We start from the raw sequence: 22492 nt of genomic DNA, 5'->3' as shown, positions 1-22492 counted from the left end.
AATATATTTAAAAGATATAATTCTAACTTTAATCTAGAAATTAAATCATGGGTAATAGGCATAATATTTTTATATCTTGATTCACATTTATAATTATTAAATCAATTGAGACTTTTATTATTTATTCTAATTTAGTTTCACAGTAAAACTATGAGGAACACCAGGGGCACATTTTATTCATTTAGATTTTGCTAGGGCAGTGTTTAGGGTATTTTATGTTTATTTAAACAGAAGTTAGTGTTGTCATATTTCCCCTGGGAAAATCATGAAATCAATGCACAGAGAAGTTAATATATTTGCTCATGTCCACACAGGTAGTGAGTGAACCAGGAGCTATAGCATGCAGTGTATTCCAGAGTCTATGTTGTCCATTGGTGTAACTTTTTTACCTGGGCTTTGTACGCAATGAGTGGGAAACTTAGAGTTGTGATTTTTCTCACTGCAGTTATCATATCTCTGTGACTACCAGACAGCATTTTTAAGTATTATCAACTGATTTGGGAATTTTTATTTCATGATAAGATATAAGAAAGAAGACAAAGTCAATGAAAGGAAAATTCAGGGCCACACTCTCCGCAGTGTAGACTGCTTGAAAAGACAGGATTCTGATGTCATATAATTCAATCTTCATTTCTAATTGTGTTAATAAGAACATATTTCTATTTACATTTTGATTATATGACTCAAGCCCAAGACTTTTCACACTGAAACTATTTTTAAACTATTCCCTTGCTTGTGCTTGTTTTTTTTTAATTTACACACATGAGTTGTATTTTCAGTATTTTCTCCTATATGTAAATGTTACATATAAGGAAACTTTACATGGAAAATATTTTTTTTTACATGTTGAAACCACACTCCTCAATTTACTACTTATCTCTTCTTTCTATTTTGATTAGTTTCAGTTTTACTGAAGATGTGCTTAATAACTGCATAAACTCCTGTCATTTTTGTAATACCATTGCAGACCCTGTTCTTCTGAGCTTCCTATTGAGACACAATTGAAATATATTTAAATGGGACAGAGAAACAATGTCACAGAATTTATCCTTCTGGGTCTCATTCAGGATCCAACTGGACAAAAAGTATTGTTTGCCATGTTTTTGCTCATCTATCTTGTGACAATGGTGGGTAACCTGCTCATTGTGGGGACAGTGTTTGCCAGCCCCTCCTTGGACTCCCCAATGTACTTCTTCCTTGCTTATCTGTCAATCATGGATGCTGTCTATGCCACTTCCACATCACCCAAGTTGATTATGGACTTACTCGCTGACAAAAAGACTATCTCATTCACTGCTTGCATGGGCCAACTCTTTATTGAGCACTTATTTGGTGGTGCTGAAGTCTTCCTCCTGGTGGTGATGGCCTTTGATCGCTATGTGGCCATCTGTAAGCCCCTTCATTATCTGACCATCATGAATAGAAAGATTTGCATCCTTCTGTTGGTGATAGCCTGGGTTGGCGGGTTTGTCCACTCTTTGGTTCAACTTATTTTTGTGTCTAATCTCCCTTTTTGTGGACCCAATGCCATTGACCACTTTATCTGTGACATGTATCCACTATTGACACTAGCATGTAGTGACACTTACTTCATTGGTCTTACTGTGGTTGCCAACGGTGGAGCAATCTGTATGATCATTTTTATCCTTCTCCTAATCTCCTATGCATTCATTCTAAACACTCTTAAAAGCTACAGTCAGGAAGGGAGAAGAAAAGCCTTGTCCACCTGTGGTTCTCACATCACCGTTGTTGTTCTTTTTTTTGTTCCCTGCATTTTCATTTATGTTAGACCAGTGTCTAACTTTCCTATTGATAAATCAATAAGTGTGGTTTTTACAATTATTACTCCCATGTTAAATCCTTTAATATACACTCTGAGAAATTCAGAGATGAAAAATGCTATGCAAAAACTCTGGTATAAAAAATTAACTATAGGTAGAATAAGAGTGTATTCCCCACAATGAGCTCTTCTGTTCCTATTAAGTAATAAACAGGCAGTAGACTTTAACAAATGCTTTTGTTGTCTAAGTACTCTCTACTTGGTTTAGAACAGTATTTTTGTCCAGCACTTTAAAAAAATAGCAAACTATTTTTTTTAGAATGACTCTCACAGAGAATCTTGGAAGATTATGAAAATAGATGTACTTACGTAAGTAAAAATATAAAAAGTTGCTGTCCTTGAAAATATTTTAATTTTATTCCATATATATCAAAATTAAACTCACAAGAAAGTGTTTTTTCTACTTTAAGACTAAAAAACAAGTATCAACAGGGATACCAACAAATGACAAATTGGATGTGGAAAAGCCCATGAGGCCTCAATCCTATGCAAAGACCTACAGGCAGCAGAGTAAAGCTGAAAATCGGAAAGGTGGTGCTCATAGGAAAGCACACCTCAATTGTTTGTTCATGGCCAAATGGACAGCCCTGGAACATACAGTCAAGAAACATCATGGGGACTGAGAAGGTTATATTTAGGAATGTAGATGTATATATAAATATACATATAAACATGTTGAGAATTAATGAAAAACGAAGCCATCCTTGAAGGAGGGAGGAATATATGGGTGAGTGTGGAAGGAGGAAATGAAAGAGAATAATGAAATGAAATTACAATCTCAAAATAAAAGCAAAAATAATTCTAAAAATGAGAAACCAGTATCATTCATTTTAATAGGAAAATGCACCTAAAATTCACATTAAATTTCCTAAGTGGGTGGAAAGTGGAATAAGAGAGAAGAGAAACAAATATGATCAAAACATACATTAGAAAAAAATTAAAAATAAATTTAAAGATAGTGAGTTTAGAAGAGGTCAGGCATGTTTATGGTGCTAGAAAGAATTTCTAAATTAAAGTGTTCAGCCTTGGACACATACCTATGAAGAACAGTAATTGTACTCAGTAGGTGTGTGTGTATGTATGTATATATATATATATATATATATATATATATATATATATATATATATAATTTTTAGTGATATATATGTATAAATAGATACCGTAGACTGGGATGAGGCAAGGAAAATGTTTGAGGGAGTAGTTGGAATGAGAAGATAGTGTCCACATATGAATTTTTCAAATACAATAGTTTTTCAAACAAGTAATTTAAAAACAAGTGCTTATGCTACATGATTAAATTCCAGAAATGCATTGTTTATCTTAAGATTTCTCCATTTTGGTCACTATCTCTGCATTTTCAGATGATAACTTTTAGATAACACACATAGCATTGTATCTTACAATAAACATGAGTGGTTTAAGGTCTTGGTCTTGGACTCAAAGCTAACATGTGTGAGGCTTAGGCAAGAGAGTTCTGGAATCTTTAGACACTAGTCATATGTTAAAAATAATTACTTTCTCTTGATAACAATTATTCAGTTAACAATGGGACTGAAATTAAGAGAAAAAGTTACAATTCATCCAGACATAGAATTAAGACTTGATCACACACAAAACAACAACAAAAAACTCTCTTCAAATAAAATTGAAGAACTATATGATTCCTTGTCTATAAGAATTAAAATGGCAATTAGGGAAATAAAACCGACTTACATGGGCCACGAGGGGTGCACCCACCCACTGAGACAGTGGGGCTGATCTATTGGGAGCTCACCAAGGCCAGCTGGACTATGGCTGAAAAAGCATGGGATAAAACCGGACTCTCTGAACATGGCAAACAATGAGGGCTGATGAGAAGCCAAGGACATTGGCACGGGGTTTTGATCCTACTTCATGTTCTGGCTTTGTGGGAGCCTAGCCAGTTTGGATGCTCACCTTCCTAGACGTGGACGGAGGGGGGAGGACCTAGGACTTTCCACAGGGCAGGGAACCCTGACTGCTCTTTGGACTGGAGAGGGAGGGGGAGAGGAGTGGGAGGAGGGGAAGAAGGGTGGGAGGAGGGGGAGGGAAATGGGAGGCTGGGAGGAGGCTGAAACTTTTTTTTCCTTTTCTCAATAAAAAATAAATAAATAAATAAATAAATAAAACTCAAGTTCATATTAAAAAAATAAAACTGACTTACAATTCTAAGTTCTCTGTCTCTGTGGCTCAGAGTTCCTTTGATTATAATTGATTTGGGGGGCTGGGGAAATGCTTCAAGGGCAAGGATAGGATATGGAGGGACTGGGAGTTCAGTAGGATTAGGGTGTATGATGTGAAATACCCAAAGAATCAATATAAAATTATGTTTTCAAAATAGTTTTTTTTTAAAAGTTAATTGTAAGTGAATAAATAAAATGAAGAAACGACAAGCCCTTAAAACAATGAACTGCATAGTCAGATGGTCTCTGCTCCTCATGATTTTTGGTCAAGTCCCTCACACTGACTTTTTATGGTCAGGCTGAAAAGGTCAGCTTGATACCAACAAGTTGTTTCGAATAGCCATAGAGGTCCTGTCCTGCATGTTTGCACAGAAAGCAGTGAGAAAAAGGCAATGGAAGAATTGGTGAAGGGGCTGCAATGGAACTGTTTGACACACTGCACTTTTTGTCTTATGGAAATCTGAGGGGCCTTGTTCTAGCACTGAGTTCCTCAGACACAAAGGCGAGACTAATTCCTTAGCCGAGTAACTGTGCTCACACATGCCAGAAGAGGGCGCTGCTCCCTTTGGTGTCCACTCTGAAGAGGCACCACATAATACATATCAACAGGTGACCTTGGCAGAGTTCAGGCAAAGTAAGGGAGACAAAGTAAATGTACAAATGAAGCTATAAACGAAATGAAAAAGTTACAGATTATACAAAAGGTTTTCATATTTTAAGTAATAAAATACAAGTTGAATACTCAAATTTTACGGAGCTAGATACATAATTCTCATAACCCTTATAACCTGGGTCCTGATCAAAACCAGAATGGATAAGAATACATGTTGCTGAACTCAGTTATAAAACAGGGAGATCTGGCAGAGGCTATTTTATAGCTTTATGCTTTTCAATTTTATGCCTTCATTGGCTTCAAGGGCAGATATCCTGAATAAAATCCATAGACACTTCCTCAGTCATGTTCATTGTTGCTTTCTTTACAATAATAGAATATAGAAATAAAAAATGTCTTGCAACTGATTAATAGAGAAGAAATTTGTGGTACATATACACTTTGGAATACTACTGTTGTAAATAATGAATTCATAATCTTTATAAATAATATAATTGAACAAGAAAATATCATACTTGGTGGGATGACCCAGATCCAGAAAGACAAATGTCAATGCTATCTTTTAACTTAAGCTCTTAGAAATAAATCTTCATTTGCAAGTACTACAGATCCTGGAATAACTTCAGAAACCATGAATATAAAAGAGGCCACTGTCATGATGGGAGTTGCAATAGAGAACAGAATAGCAAAATATAAAATGTTCATTCAGAAAAATTGGAAAAGTGAAGCTTCTAGGGGAGAGGGAGTGAATGGAGATACATATATACAAAGGAAGAAGAAAAGTGAAATTAGAGTAATTATGTCTGAAAAAGTTGTAAGAAGGCATACTATTAACTATTTACCCAATGATAAATCCTATACTGCATGTACTTCTATGTATAAATATACATATGTGTAGTTTTGTGTGCTTGTTGCTGCTGCCTGATGTTCAGTCCCTATTTCCCAGGAGGCACAGGATGAGAAGACACATAGGTAATGGCATAGACTCCTTGAGATTTCAATACAGAAGCTCTTTATTGCAAACAGGTTGGGGATGAGGGAAATTAAGCTGCCACAGGAACGTGTCTGGTTGGTTCTTTTGAAACTGGCAGTCACTGACAGCATGTTGTGGTTGACTAGGAGTATGGGCCATTTGTTACTGAGCTTTTGATCCACTGACAGGTTTTCTTGGCCAATTTTGTTTACTCGTTGTGAGTTTCCATGTACTTGCTTATGCTTGTGCTATTGCCCCGCCGCACATATATAGTTTAAATGAGATTCTCTCATTTGATCGAATGGTACCCTCTCCAAGTATCAAAGACTCCCCTACTAAATCAACCCTTGTTTTGAGTTGTTGGTCATGGTTCTGTAAGAGACTTCCCAGAACATGAAGGCTATTGCTATTTTCCTTAGTTGTCCACCAGAGGTGGAAACTAAGTACACATTGCTGAAGACACTAGTGAAATTACCAAGAACTAGAACAGATACAAGACACACAATGGAACCCACTTAAAGAGTTTATTTAGAGAGAGAGAGAGAGATGCGTGCATGCATGAGGAAACTGGTGCAGAAAGAGAGTATGGAGTAGGTGTGTCCAGCTTTTAAAAGCTACCTAGTGCATGTATACAGGGGTTTATGTATCTGCATCATGTATAGATTGCACAACCATGCTAAACATAGATCATGTAGGACCTAGCGTTCCTGGGTGGCTATGTAAGTTGTCTGGATACTTGATGGCACATGAGTGGCCCTGAAACCCGGAAGTGCCATGCCCTTTAGGTGGCTATACGTTTTGCCAAAGTGATAGAAATGATAACATTTTACCCTTTCATTTATTACAAAAATTAATGGGGGGTTAAGGGTAGCCAGTGGGTGGCTTGTGGGCACTGGAGAGTCGGGGTGCTTGGCCACTTCCTGAGGTAGCTGGATGCTTTAGTGTTTTCTGAACTTTGTGGAACTTTCCAGCTGGCAGGTTGGACCTGACAAGATGCTGGCAAGGTAGAAGATTTTGTTTAGAAAAATTCTTATCCTGGTGATTGAGTAAGGACTGTCCCAAGATGAAAAATGGAGAAGAGCTCTCTAGAGTTCCTGAAGTGGAAGAGGGACTTGCCTAGATGTCCCAAGACCAGGGAAGAATTAAGTGATGCTTATCCTAGGCGAGTCTGGTCTATTCAGGTGGGTCCAATTTGACTCTCTGGAATGTTTAAATTTATAAAAAGAGATAAATTTTAGACACATTTAAAGTTCATGATATCCATGATAGTATAGTGTTGGAATAGCTTATCAGGATTTTATTGGTTAGTGTTAAGATTATGGACAATAATATAGTGAGAGAGAAGGGGAAAGAAAAAGGAATTATTAATTAGACCTTCTAGTGTTTTACCTGAACCAACCCTTAAGGCACTAGTTTCCTTTTAGCATCATTGTGATACCTTAACATCCAGAATGCAGTAAGAGACAATAGTAGCTTAGGAAAGTGGCACTAGTTTACAGAGTCCACTTCTTTGCAGAAAATAAATTTAATTTTTTGGGTTTTTTTTTTGGACAACAACAGCCCCACAGCTTTTTGACTCTCAATTTCACTAGCCCTCCTTGTTGTTCTTTTGATATTAGGTACTGAGAATTGTTTCTTAATGTTTCATAAGTGACAAACACATAATCTCTTTCTTTTATTCTAGAATGTTGCCAGATCTAGGTTATAGAAAATTACCATGAATCTTGAATATTTGGAGGCAATATATTATGCTAATATTCTCCATATATTTTTCTTACTGAAGCAAGCATAGTCCAAGATTGACTTGTTCTAGGTATCATATGTTCTATAAACACTCTTACTTTACTAAGATTAAAAGAGCATTAGTAGTTCCTTAAATTCAGTTTGGAGAAACTTAGGCAATTGCATCCATTAAACAACTTCATGTGATCAGTTCTTTCAAAAATTGTCAGTTTTCAATTTGTCTGAAAAATGAGGTAAATTCAGCATTTCCAAATGTTATTTTTTTTCTAAATACATTTCTTCTAGTCTATGTATTAGCTCATTATTCTGCAATGAAGTAATGATGACTTTATACCTTGATAATTTTTACAGAATTGAATATGATTCATGCATATTTCACCATTTATTCAATTGACTGGCAATATTGCTAAGTGTTTAACTTAGAAAGAATACAAATAATCTTTGAGATTCCTGGTTTTATTTCATTTGTTTGGTAAATTGAAAATGACAACTTATAATAGAGCTTGTTTATATGGGTATTTATGACGTCAAAAATCCAGTGCCTGTCTAAACCACCATAACTCAAACAGTGCAGAACTTAGCCTGCTTGTCTTCTGAAGAGCCACAGTACCAGCTGCAGAAGTCTGAAGTTCTGTGTTCTCTGGCTTTGTACACAGAGCTCCTTGGTTGTAATGAGTCTTACAGAGAAATGCCATGCTGTGCTTGGGTGTTGGAAAGGAGAATGGGTATGCTCTCTCCTTCAAAATGCTCTAAATATTATTGGCCTTACTAAATATTTGATAATTTACAATTCATGTTTCATCAGTCATTGAAGATCAAATTTTTCTTTTCATAGTATAGATTACTGACAAATCAGACCCTATCTCTTGGCAGAGTCTCTTTCCTCAAGAGACTTGACTAGGGAAGAAACCTCTTTGGAAGAGATTGCTGAATTTGAACTTGTTCCAAATATTCCAACAAATAGCTCTATTATGACCAGATAGTCTCTTAACTTTAAATTAGTGAATGATGTAAAAGCCGTAGGCTGTATCTGCTCATATAAATGGAGGGATTTTTCTTCAGGTAGAATGGCCCAAGGGCATTGTGAGAACCCCATTCCATATAAGCTAGATGATGCTCTTGAGGACTCCAGTCCTTGAACTAGCATGCTCTCTTGTTATATCAATGAATGCTACCAGAAAGTTGTGTAAGATTTAAATTTCCTGCTGGAAATGTGAAGATGTACAACTAAACTTTTTTTTTTTAATTCGGAAGGAAGAAGAAGTATTTCCTAGGAAGATGATATTTGAGAAGAAATTAAAAATCTACTTATACTTGTGGAAAGATTTCCATCATCTTCTTATCTAAGAAATTAAATTGAAGTTTGGATTGGTAAACAAAGCCCTAAAATTTAGGCAGTTAAATATAAACACACCAATTGTGAGTCCTCATAGCAGAGTCATTTTTTGTTGTATCACAAGAAATGATTAAGGGAAAAACTGTGTGTTTTTTAATGTTGCTAAATTTTATGTTTACATATTTCAGCCACCAAATCTATGTCATGTTGATTTCCACTAACAAACCAAGTTTTACATGGGAATAAAATATATATCCTTTTTTCTCCATGAAGTCATGTTTCCTATCAGGTAAGATTTTTATTTGTATTATTTTTGTATGATAATATATGATTTTACATTATAGGCATTTCCTTTGCACTTTTATACCTCTGTGGAAGAATGACTTAATGAGAAGCATGTGTAGAAATATTGAAAGAGTCATCAATTGCATCTAATTTTTTCATGTATTTTATTATAAGACCATAACTACAGGAAAGATCTAATTACCTGAATGAAAGAAGTATTAATTTTATTGAACCAGGACAAGACCCAAAATACACAGTTACAAAACAACTGAAAATGAATGCTAGGTGAAAATCTCTGTGATATCCTGAAATACAACTAATAGCAAAAAGATCATATATTCTCCCAGGGGCAACCTAATTGAATAACAAATCTACCAAAATACAGATATTAATTAGAAAATATCAGAGTCTGTTTTAGTATTATATTTGATAGATATTTATTTTCTGTATTGACAACAATTAAATATATATGTGTGTGTATATATATATATATATCAAACATACAGAAAACAAACCAATTTTGTACCTTATTTTCTTTATAGGATGCTATATTTTGCACAATATATTTACATGTAATTTGTTTTGGATATGTGAATTAAAAAATTATACTCCTTAACAATCATGCTATAGTATAAAAGACTACCAATGACCTTGAATGTTATATAAGGTTTCATAAAGGAACTGAGCAAGCAACTTAGTATGTACTAAGAAACAAACTCACGCTCAAAACAGTACCTATCTGCTGTTAACTAGATTGGTGTTCAAAATTATTATCATAAAACATTAGTGTGATATTTTTGTCAGTATATATTTTATTCTTAGAAAAATATATATTTCCTTTTATATTTGATATTATAATTTTGTAATATTTCTGTCTTCCCTTTCTCTCCCTAAAACTTCCCAATACACCTCCTTGCTCTTTGAGAAAAACATACTCTTAATAACCTGTGTTAATTTTTTAAAAGACATTGTGGCTTTCATTTGGAATCATGTTGATTCTGTTCTTCATTTCTTATGGAAAAAATAGACATAATAAACTATAGCTCAAATACTAATATTTACTGAACTGTGTAAATAACTATACAATTAAATAGTAATCATGAATCTCCATCTTACCCATACCAGAACTAAAGTTTGAGAAGAAATAAACATACATAAAATAGATTATAACACAAGGGGGACTGGAAACCATCACTTACAGCTTTATGTCCTGCAATGGGTGTATGCTTCTCAGTCTGGTTCTTCAAGGATGGATCTGCAGAATGAGATGAAGCAATAATATGAATGATACTTGTAAAAGGTACATCATAGCTACCATCTAGTGAAATGTCAGATTCTTTCTGGCCCCTATGTTATGTTTATCTTACCCTAGGAATTGCTTTTCTTATTTTATTTGCAGTCTTTCTTGGATTGGGCTTATAACTTGAGGCTACAATGTGTGTGTGTGTGTGTGTGTGTGTGTTGTGTGTGTGTGTGTGTATGTGTGTGTGTGTGTGACTACATATTTGCATAGTATGCACGTCTCTCTTTCATCCTTATCCTAGTATGTGTGAAGTCCACTTATTTGCTTCTATTTAAAATAGATAAATATTACACTTTGTTACAAATGTATTTATTCCAAACTAAATATATCTAACAGATATAATTCTAAAATTAATCTAAAATTGATTCAAGGGTAATAGATATATTTTTGCAACCTGATTTATATTTATAATTATTAAATTAATAGAGATTTTATTATTTATACTGATTCAGTTTCATAGTAAAAATATCAGGAACACTAGGGATGCATATTATTAATTTAAATTTTGCTAGATTTTATCATTGCTCAGGATATATTACGTTTATTTCAACAGAAGTTGGTGGTGTCATATTTCCCCTGGGAAAATCATGAAATTGATGCACAGAGAAGTTAACATATTTACTAATGTTCACACAGGTAGTGAGTGAATCTGGAAGTATTGCAGGCACACTGTAAATCAACCGTCCATGTTATCCCTTGCTGTATTGTTTTTACCTGGGCAGCTCACATTGTATTTACATTGCACACAATGACTTACATGGTACCGACATTGTACGCAAAGACTGGGAATCTCAAAGTTGTTATTTTGTCACCACAGTCATCACATCCTCGTGACTACTAGATAGCATCTTTCAAATAATATTAACTGATTTGTGAATTTTTATTTGGTGATAATATATAAGAAAGAAAACAGAATCATTGAAAAAAAACTTAGGACCACACTCTCAGCAATGTAGACTGCTTGGAAAGACAGGATTCTGATGTTGTTTAGTTCAATCTTTTTTATTTTTAACTGTGCAATAGAAACATATTTATATTTACACCTTGATAATGACTCAATCCATGACTTCTCACACTGATCTTAAAATTTTTCCTTGCCTGCTCTGGTTTTCACAATCTATGCAGATAAGTTCTATTTTCAATATTCTCCTATATGTAAATGTTACATAAAAGGAAATCTTACATGGAAAATATTTTTTCAGTTTCAGTTTTACTGAAGATGTGCTTAATAACTGCATAAACTCCTGTCATTTTTGTAATACCATTGCAGACCCTGTTCTTCTGAGCTTCCTATTGAGACACAATTGAAATATATTTAAATGGGACAGAGAAACAATGTCACAGAATTTATCCTTCTGGGTCTCATTCAGGATCCAACTGGACAAAAAGTATTGTTTGCCATGTTTTTGCTCATCTATCTTGTGACAATGGTGGGTAACCTGCTCATTGTGGGGACAGTGTTTGCCAGCCCCTCCTTGGACTCCCCAATGTACTTCTTCCTTGCTTATCTGTCAATCATGGATGCTGTCTATGCCACTTCCACATCACCCAAGTTGATTATGGACTTACTCGCTGACAAAAAGACTATCTCATTCACAGCTTGCATGGCTCAACTATTTACTGCACACTTATCTGGTGGTGCTGAGGTCTTCCTCTTGGTGGTGATGGCCTTTGATCGCTATGTGGCCATCTGTAAGCCCCTTCATTATCTGACCATCATGAATAGAAAGATTTGCATCCTTCTGTTGGTGATAGCCTGGGTTGGCGGGTTTGTCCACTCTTTGGTTCAACTTATTTTTGTGTCTAATCTCCCTTTTTGTGGACCCAATGTCATTGACCACTTTATCTGTGACATGTATCCACTATTGACACTAGCATGTAGTGACACTTACTTCATTGGTCTTACTGTGGTTGCCAACGGTGGAGCAATCTGTATGATCATTTTTATCCTTCTCCTAATCTCCTATGCATTCATTCTAAACACTCTTAAAAGCTACAGTCAGGAAGGGAGAAGAAAAGCCTTGTCCACCTGTGGTTCTCACATCACCGTTGTTGTTCTTTTTTTTGTTCCCTGCATTTTCATTTATGTTAGACCAGTGTCTAACTTTCCTATTGATAAATCAATAAGTGTGGTATTTACAGCTTTTACTCCCATGCTGAATCCTTTAATATACACCATGAGAAATTCAGAGATTAAAAATGCTATGCAAAAACTCTGGTGTAGAATGTAAAGTACTGGCAGGTTAAGTGTGCATTCCCCACACTGAGTACTTCTGTTACTATTCTTAAGTAATAAACAGGCCGTAGACTTTAACAAATTATTCTATTGTCCACTTATTCCCTACTTGGTCAATAACTATACTTTTGGCTAGCACTTTAAAAAATGACAAATTATTTTATTTTATTATGAATATTACAGAAAATCATGGACGATTATAAAGAGTTGTACTTATATAAGTAAATATATAAAACTATGCTGTTCTTGAAAATATTTTAGTGGTATTAACTTTATATCAAAATTTAACTCAAAAAATGAGCTTTCTACTTGAAAAACATGACAAACTGAATGTGGAATACCCCATGAGGCCTCAACTCTACAAAAAACTCCAGGCAGCTGAGTAAAGCTAAACACTGGAGAGCTGATGCTCCTCACAGAAGCATCACCTCAATTGCTTCTCCAGGACCAAATGGATAGCTTTGAAAATATGTACACAAGTAACACTATACAGAATGAGCAGTTTCCATTTAGGAATGCAGATATATTAACAGGATGACAATTAATGAGAAAAAGAGGCCATCCTTGAATTAATGAGATGAGGAGTATATGGTAGAGTTTAGAGGAAGACAAGGAAAGAGATAAAATTACAATCTCGAAAATAAAAACAAAATATAATTTAAAAATACATAAAAAAATGACCAATATCATTAATTTTAATAGGAAATCAATTTATTAAAATTCACATTAAATGTCCTAAATGGGTAGGAAGTAGAAGACTTTGGAGGAGAGAAAAAGAATATAATCAAAACATAGAATGAAAAAGCTATTTTAAAGTAAATTTAAAGAGAGTAATTTTAGAAGAGATCAAACATGTTTGGGTTCTAGAAGGAATGTCTAAATTAAAGTGTTCAGCCTTTGACAGATGCATATATATCACTAAAATAAATAGAAGCAATGAATTTGGGATAAGGCATGGAAGGAGTTTGAGGAAGGAGGGAGAAGTTGGAATGAGAAGATACAGTGTCCATGTATGACTTTTTCAAAATTCAATACAAATTTTAAAAAGAGTAATTTAAAAACAAATGCTTATGTTACATTTTTACTTTCCAGAAATGTATTATTCATCTGAAGATTGTTCCCTTTGGGTTACTATCTCTGCATTGTCAGCCCATATTTTTTAGATAACACATACAACATTGTATTTCACTATAAACATGAGTAGTATCAGGTGCCTTGGTCTTGTACTCAAGATTAACATGTGAGGCTTAGGCCAGAGAGAAGTACTGAAGTGTTTAGGCACTATTCATCTGTTGAATAACAATTATTTTTCTTGATAGCAATTATTCGGTTAACACTGAGCTGAAATTAAGAGAAAAAAATATAGTGCCTCCAGATATAGAATCAAGACTTGATTACATACAAAACAAAAAAACATGCTTAAATAAAATTGAGAAATTGTGATTGTCTTTGTAAGAATTAAAATAGTCCAAGAGGTGAGTAACCAATCATCACTCTCTAGGCCCTCCATAGTGGAGCAAAACTCCAGACCCCTCCCCCAACTGCCTAAGCTTCTCTAGCCAGCCAGCAGGAGAGTTTCCTGCAGTTAGGCTGCCCCAATGCACTCCATCTAATGGACCCTGCAAGCTACAAGCCCCATCTCACCCCAAAACTCTGTGGAAACTTAAGCCTCAGTGGACCTCTGAAACACAACGTGCTACTGCACAGAGAGGACCAAAAGGTGAGTGACCAGACACCCAGCTGGATACCCCACTCTCTAGGACCTACTTATGGGGGCAAAACCTGGGGCCTCACCCACCTGCCTCAGCTTCTCTAGCCAACCAGCAGGAGACTTTTCTGCAGAAAGGCTGCTCCAACATCCCAAACTGAAGAATGGTAGGGATAGAAGAAGAAGTACTCCAACTCAGAAGCACAGAAAATATATTCAACAAAATAGTAGAAGAAAACTTTTAGTTGCAAGAAGGCTATCCCTAAGAAGGACATCCCTATGAAGGACATCCCTATGAAGGTACAAGAAGCTTACAGAACACCAAATAGACTGGTTAAAAAAAAAGTATCCTCACAATATAATAGTCAAAATGCAAAACATACAGAATAAATAAAGAAAAGAGCTGCTAAGGAAAATATTCAAGTAACATATAAAAGCAGACTTATCAGAATTACACCAAACTTCTCAGTAGAAACCATGAAAGTCAGAAGGTCCTAGGCAGATGAGCTGCAGATACCAAGAGACCACGAATGCAAGCCCAGACTGCTATACCAAGCAAAGCTTTCACTCACCATCAAAGGAAAAAAAACAAGAGATTCCATGACAAAACCAGATTTAAACAATACCAACCCACAAACCCAGCCCCTACAGAAAGTACTAGAAGAAAACTCCAATCCAAGGAAGTTAACTACATCCACAAAAACACAAGCAACAGATAACCTCCCAAAAGCAAAACCCAAAGAAACAAAACAAGCTAAAATTATATAATGGGAAAAAAAGCATCTTCAACAAATGGTGCTGGCATAAGTAAATGTCAACATGTGGAAGAATGAAAATCCATATCTATCCCCATGCACAAAACTCAACTCCAAATGGATTAAGACAGCAATATAAAACTGACCACATTGAATCATGCATGGCCATGGGAGACTACTTTCTAAATATAACCTCAGTGGCAGAGACACTAGAAACAACAATAAATAGATCTTTCACATCCTTGGTCAGAGTTACCCCAAGATATTTTATGCTATTTACTCATTTAACATAGCGGACAATGAGGACTACTGAGAACTCAAGAACAACGGCAATGGGTTTCTGATCCTACTGCATGTACTGGCTTTGTAGGAGCCTAGGCAGTTTGGATGCTCAATTTACTAGACCTGGATGGAGGTGGGGGTTCCTTGGACTTCCCACAGGGCAGGCAACCCTGATTGCTCTTTGGGCTGAGGAGGGAGGGGGACTTGATTGGGGGAGGGGGAGGGAAATGGGAGGCGGTGGCGGGAAAGAGACAGAAATCTTTAATAAATAAATAAATTAAAAAAAGAAACAACAATAAACAAGCTGAGAAGCTTTGGTAAAGCAAAGGACACAGTCAATAAGACAAAGAGGCAGTCTACTGAATGGTAAAAGTTTTTCACCAACCCCACCTCAGACAGAGAACTGACATCCAAAATATATAAAGAACTCAAGAAATTATGCATCAAAGTTCCAAATAATCCAATTAAAAATGGAGTACAGAACTAAACAAAAAATTCTCAGCAGAAGAATCTCAAATGACCAAAAGACTCTTAAGGAAATGTTCAACATCCTTAGTCATCAGGGAAATGCAAATCAAAACAACTTTGAGATACCATTTTACACCAGTCTGAATGGCTATAATCAAAAACACCAATGATAGCTTATGCTGTAGAGAATATGGAGTAAGGGGAACACTTCTGCATTGCTGGGGAGAATGCAAAACTAATACAACCACTTTGGAAATCAGAATGGTGGTTTCTCAGAGAATTGAAAATCCACCTACCTCAGGACCCAGCAATACCACTCTTGGCCATATGTCCAAAAGATTCTCAACCATACTACAAGGACATTTGTTCAACTATGTTCCTAGCAGTGTTATTTGTAATAGCTAGAACCTGGAAACAACCTAAATGTCCCTCAGCCAAAGAATGGATAAAAAATATATGGCACATTTGAACAAGTAGAGTACTACTCAGTGGTATAAAACAATGAGATCTTGAAGTTTGCATACAAATAGATGGAAATAGAAATAAATCATCCTGTATAAGGTAATCCAGACCCAAAAAGATGAATATGGTATGTGCTCACTCATAAGTAAATACTAGCTATAAACAAAAGTATAGTTCATGATCCTAGAGAAGCTAAGTAACAAATTGAACCCTAAGAAAAACATGTATAGATCCACCTGAAAATTGAAATAGACAAGAGATCTCAGCAAAATTTGGGCCTGGGGGTGGGGTAGAATGGGGGATTAAAAGGGAAGAGGATAAGTGAAAGGGAATGGGCAGGAAAACTTGAAGGAATAAGGTAGTTGAGATGGAGGAAAGAAAGAGATGAGAGCAAGAGAAGGATATCTTGATTAAGGGAGTCATTATGGGGTTATCAAGAAACCTGAAACTAGAGAATTCCCAGGAATATACAAGGATGATCCCAGCTAAGACCATAAGTAATAGAGGAGAGGGTGCCCAACCTGGCCTTGTGTTGTAGTCAGACTGAGGAACATCTTAAATATCTCCATAAAACCCTCATCCAGCAATTTAGGTAAACAGAGGCAAAAACTCACAGCAGAGCACTGGGATGAGCTCCCAAAATTCAGTTGAACAGTGAGAGGAGTGAGAATATGAGCAAAGAGGTCAAGACCATGAGGGTACACCCACTATAACAGTCTACCTGAGCTAATCAGAACTCAACAATTCCAACCTGACAAGGAAGAAACAAGCATAGGTCCAAATTAATTCCTCTGAATGTTGATGATAGTTATATGGCTGGGGAAGACTGAGGGGCCACTGGCAGTGGCACCAGGTTTTATCTCTACTGCTTATACTGGCTTTTTGGGAACCTATTCTCTTTGGATGGATACCTTGCTCAGCCTAGATATAGTAGGGAGGTCCTTTTATATTCCCCAAAGCCATGTACTTTACCCTCTCTGTGGAGTGTATGGGGGTGTTGTGAAAGGCTAATTAGAAGGAATGGGAGGAGGGGAGGCTTTGGGAACTTGGATGGGTATGTATAATGAAAAAGATTGTTTTCTATTCTAATTAACAAAAATAAATTAAAATAAGAATTAAAATGGCAATTAGAGAATTATAACCAAATTACAATTCTATATTCCCTGACTCTGTGGCTCAGAGCTCCTATGTATTTAACTGATTTTTTTTTTGAGGAATTTGAGGGGATACTTCAAGGGTAAGTGGAGGACATGGACAGACTGGTTGGTGAGCAGGATTGGGATACATGATGGGAAATTCCCAAAGAATCAATATGAAATTGTTTTAAAAATAATTTTTATAAAGAAGTTAATCATAAGTAAATAAATAAATGAAAATGAACTGCATTGTTCAGATGGCCTCTGCTCCTTCTGATTCTTGGTCAAGTCCCTCAGAGCTACTTCTTATGATCAAGCTGGGAAATCAGTTTGATATCATCAACCTACTTTAGAATAACCATAGGTGTCCTGCCCTGCATGTTTGCAGAAGAAGCAGTGAGAAAATGTCGTGGTAGCACTGCTATTGAAGGAATTGGCAAAGGAGCTGCAGTGGACCTGTTTGACAGATGTGCCTTTTGTCTTATGTTGAAAATCTGAGAGACACTCTTCAAGCACTGAGCTCTGCAGACACAAAGGCAAGACTGATTCCCCCCAGAGAAATTGTGATAGCAACTACGAGAAGAGGGTGTTGTTTCCTCTGGTATCCACACTGAAGGGGCAACAGGGAGTGGTTTTACATATCTGCAGGTGGCCTAGGCAGGATTCAGACAAAGTGAAGGAGACAGAATAAGTAAAGGCAAATGTTAGGTCCCATTTGTGTTCTTATTTTAGATGTCAATACGCTTTTCACCATGGACTTTTTTCTTCAGAAATTTTGATTTTTACACAATAAGGAAAACAACCCTTTGTTTTACAAAGAAAGGGAGGCTGTTCCCAGTGTGGTTGGTCAAGAAAAGTGGAATGTTTCCTCAACAAAAATGGCAGGAAATTTTCTGTGATATATTGAAATTCAACCTAGCAAGAAATAACATATATTCCCCCTGGGGTAATCCAAATTAGACAAATGAAGCTAGAAACAAAATAAATTAGTTAAAATGTACAAAGACTTTTTATATTTCAAGCAATAAAATATTCATATTTTACTGAGCTTTATACATAATTCTCATAGCTTTTAAAACCTGTGTCCTGATCAAAACCAGAATGGATAAGAATACATGTTGCTAAACTAGGTTATAAAACAAGGAGAGTGGGTAGAGACTATCCTCTAGTCTTATTCTTTTCATCTTTATGCCTTCATCTGTCTATGGCTTCAAGGATAGATATCCTGAATGAAATGAAACAGTGATACGAAGGCCACACATATCTCGAATTCTTTCTGCTCATGGTTTTTTTTTTTTTTTTGTGCTACAAAATTTCTTTGTTGGGACTGCAAACTGGTGAAGCCACTATGAAAATCATTGTAGAGAACTCACAAAAAGTTAAAATTAAATCTACAATATGACCCAGTTGTACTACTCCTTGAATTATACCCATTTGATTCACAATCCGACACTACAGACATTTCCTCAGCCATGTTCATTGATGCTTTCTTCACAATAGTAGAATGTAGAAATAAGCTAAATGTCCTGTGACTGATCAATGGACAATAAAATTGTGGTACATATACGCTTTGGAAAACTATTCAGCTGTTAATAATGAAATCATGAAATTTATATGTAATATGATTGAGCAAGGAAATACCATATTGAGTCAGATCCGAAAAGACACATATCACATGTTTATCTCTTAATGGAAGCTCCTAGAAACAAATCTTCAGTTGTGAATACAGCTATAGATTCTGGACTAACTTCAGAAACCATGAAATATAAACGAGGCCACTGTCATGGTATGAGTTGCAATAGAGAGCAGAATAACAGCATATAAAATATCCATTCAGAAAAATTGGAAAAGTGGAGCTTCTAAGGAAGAGGGACGGGATTGAGATACATCTATACAAAGGAAGAAGAAAAGTAAAATTAGATTAATTATGCCTGAAAAGTTGTAAGTAATCATACTATTCACTACCTAAATAGAAATTCTATACTACACGTACTTTTATATATAAATATACATATAGTTTAAATAAAATTTTCTCATTTGGCCTAATGGTGCCCTCTCCAAGCATTAAAGACCACCTAATACAATACCCAATACTAGACCCTGTTTTGAGTTGTTGGTCAGGGTTCTTCAAGAGATGTCCAAAAGCATGAGGCCATTGTTATTTTCCTTGGTTGCCCACCAGAGATGGAAGCTAAGTCCTTATTGCTTCAGATTCAGAGCCAGAAGACCCTGAGCCAGGATGTGACATAAATACCTCCTTCTGAGGACTAGCTTTCATGGCACAACAGGAACCATGCATGCTTCCAAAGAAGGTGAAACAACCACCAATCCTACCTAGTTATGATGCCTATGAATCACACCAGTGGCAAGCATGCCATTACAACCCTAAGGGTGCATTAGTGGCATGCATACCTTAGCAGTAACCAATCAATATTTGATTGGACTTAAGAACTACTCAACAAGAGGGAAACCAAGACTTATGTTGAAAACTTAGCCAATTACTTGATTTTAGTGTAGTCAGGATCTTGGAGAGAAATCTACAACCACCACTACATTAACTAAACACAATCCATAAATATAGCCTGAATATTTGTCCTTGTACATGCAGATAAGTATTGTACTTGCAGGTAAGTTCATCCTAGGACTGAAAATCAAATTTCTGACATTTTTATAGATAATACTCAGTAAAATACACATTTACTTTACTTCCTTAGGGAATTTCAAATTTTCCCTCAAACTTGTTTCAGCTATTGCAAATACTCTGATCTGACTAAAATATTCACATCTAATCACACTATGTTGAGTCATGCAATCTCAGTTTTGCTAACCATTTTTGTTCTTTAAATTTCACTTTGTTCTTTAAATATCACTCATATTGACTAGATTTTCTCAAAAATAACACTTCTTCATTTTGATTCAGAATACATTTTCATTCAGAAAACCTATTTGAATGAAACTGAATACATGCCATTGTATGTAGAACTATGCCTTAATTGTACTCACTTATAAGTAGATATTAGCTGTAATGTAGAACATAATATCATGCTATGTTCCATAGTCCCAGAGAGCTAAGTAACAAGGAGGGTTTAAGGGGAGATGCCAATGATCTCCCTTTGAAGGGAACATAGAATGGATTTAGTGGGTAGACTGTGGTCAAGAAGGGTTGGGAACTAGAAGGATCAAGTGGATGGGGAAGTAAATACTGAGAGAAAAGACTGGACTTGTGGGAGCTTTTAGGGGCTATGTGAAAATCTAGTTCAAGGAAACTCCATGGAATCTACTAGAGTAATACTAGCAAAGACTCCTAGTCATGGGGACAAGGAGCCTGAGCCAGCCAAATTCTATAACCAAGCAAGGCCTTGATTAGAGTGACTGGGATACCAACCCAAATACAATGCCTTGGACCTACAGGTTATCCTGCCTACAGAGTGTTCTAGGACCAATGGGAACCTAGCAGAACTCACATCAAAGAAACCACAGAGACTTCAACTGATGGGAGCAGATGAAGAGTTCCACAGCCAAACAAAGTGAAAGCTTTGTTTTTAGGCAGAGCTTGAGAAGTTTTTTAGAGAAGGGGGAGGAAGGTTCAGAAGAACCAGAGGGTTGAGGGGCACTATAAGAACATGGCTCACAGAATCAATTGACTGAGACTAATGGGGGCTCACAGAAATCAGGAAGCCTGTAGGGGTCATGCCCCGGTCCTCTGCATTATGCTATGGTTGAGTAGCTTGGTCTTCTTGTGATATCCCTAACAGTGGGGGCAGAGGTGATGTTTTGACCTACTAATGGGAGCCTTTACTTCTTACTTGGTTGTCTCGTTTAATTTAAATATTTAATTTCCAGACTCCTCATAAATGAAGTTCATTAGTAGTTTACTGTTTTAATTTCTTTTGGCATAGTGAACGTCTTCAGCTGGACTCAAGGAAAAGTTATTTAAAAGCAAATGCTGTAGAAGTTCTCTATATTCAGTGAAATAATTGGTTTTTTTTAAGCAAAGTTTACTAATGGCAGTGGAATGCTCCTGAGGTCTAATTAATCAGAATGAAAAAAACCAGAGTTTGACTGCTAAGAGGGCACATTGGAAATACTTGATAAGCTCCAGAGAAAGGCATTATCCACAGGAGCAGTTATAATCAACGATGATTTTGCACTGTGGAGCTAGTTGACATTTTTAAGCTTATAGCTTTATGTCTTGAGGAACTAACAGATACCTAGGACTCAGGACATTGAGCTTGCCAGATGGATTGATAGGTGAGAGATTCATATTTTGTAAAGGAACCAAAATTATAGATATCTAAGAGTGCAAAAAAGTCGAAAATTGTATAATCACCCACTATCCCAATTATTCTAGGCTTCTCTGTTCTCAGAATTCCAAACACTATGGATAACTCTGCTAGGTTCACACCCATAGAAGTAAAAGTCTCTGGGGTCTTTCCCTATATTTTAATATATTTAAATTAGTAAAAATCGTACTACATATTGACTTTTCCATTCTAAATTCCCCTAATTAATATGATAATACAAGAGTTTTCCTGTTGTGTTCTAAAGATTAAAATAATCTTTTTATTGTTTTTTTTTTTTAACAATCTCATGTAACAGTGGCTGCTATAGAACTGCTATATGGTAGAGAGTGTTTTTGAGCTTCTGATATTTTTGCTTCCTTCTCCCAAGTTCTTGGCATGAAGGTATGAAAAACCCTGCCAGGACAAAACACTTCAATGAGAATTACATAGCATTCTAAGTGATCTGGAATATTTTACATACACATTTCTCTGATGTCGGATAATTCATATGATTTCTATTGAATCTCAATCTTTGATAACTCCACTTAAAATATTTCTTTAGAATATTTGTATTTTGGTTTTTGTTTGTTTTTATGAGACAGGGTTTCAGTGTGTAGCTGTAGCTGTCCTGGAACTCACTCTGTAAATAAGGTTAGCCAGAACTCAGAGAGAGCCACCTGCCTTTGCCTCCCAAGTGCTGGGATTAAAATTATAGGCCACCACTGCTTGGCTGAATGTTTGTCTTTTCAAAATATTTATTTTAGGGCTTATTTCTAGGGTTAATAGTGGAAAGTTGTAGAATAGAATTGAAACAGCTTCTATTGCTTCAAGGCAGGGTTCTCTATCTTTCTAATGCTTTAAGCAT

The 22492-nt window shown here is 35.9% G+C and overlaps 3 protein-coding genes across 3 annotated transcripts in view; all 3 read left to right on the top strand.

Annotated features, from left to right (window-relative positions):
* LOC142855783 (uncharacterized) overlaps positions 1 to 22492 on the top strand; it is a 237274-nt gene that overhangs the window by 99088 nt on the left and 115694 nt on the right. The window lies entirely within an intron of this gene.
* On the top strand, positions 1017 to 1964 carry LOC142855400 (olfactory receptor 4A5-like). Its single transcript, XM_075981899.1, has one exon. It carries the CDS (start codon positions 1017 to 1019, stop codon positions 1962 to 1964), a length of 948 nt encoding a protein of 315 aa, XP_075838014.1.
* Positions 11617 to 12528, top strand: LOC142855791 (olfactory receptor 4A16-like). Its single transcript, XM_075982194.1, has one exon. The coding sequence runs from the start codon at positions 11617 to 11619 to the stop codon at positions 12526 to 12528; it is 912 nt and encodes a 303-aa protein (XP_075838309.1).

This window comes from Microtus pennsylvanicus, chromosome 8 (genome assembly GCF_037038515.1).
Source record: "Microtus pennsylvanicus isolate mMicPen1 chromosome 8, mMicPen1.hap1, whole genome shotgun sequence".
Taxonomy (NCBI): domain Eukaryota; kingdom Metazoa; phylum Chordata; class Mammalia; order Rodentia; family Cricetidae; genus Microtus; species Microtus pennsylvanicus.
This window is presented reverse-complemented; position numbering and strand designations above follow the sequence as displayed.

What these genes read in the sequence shown, in the direction of transcription:
- LOC142855400 (XM_075981899.1), top strand. Translation starts at nt 1,017, where the DNA reads ATGGGACAGAGAAACAATGTCACAGAATTTATCCTTCTGGGTCTCATT.
- LOC142855791 (XM_075982194.1), top strand. Translation starts at nt 11,617, where the DNA reads ATGGGACAGAGAAACAATGTCACAGAATTTATCCTTCTGGGTCTCATT.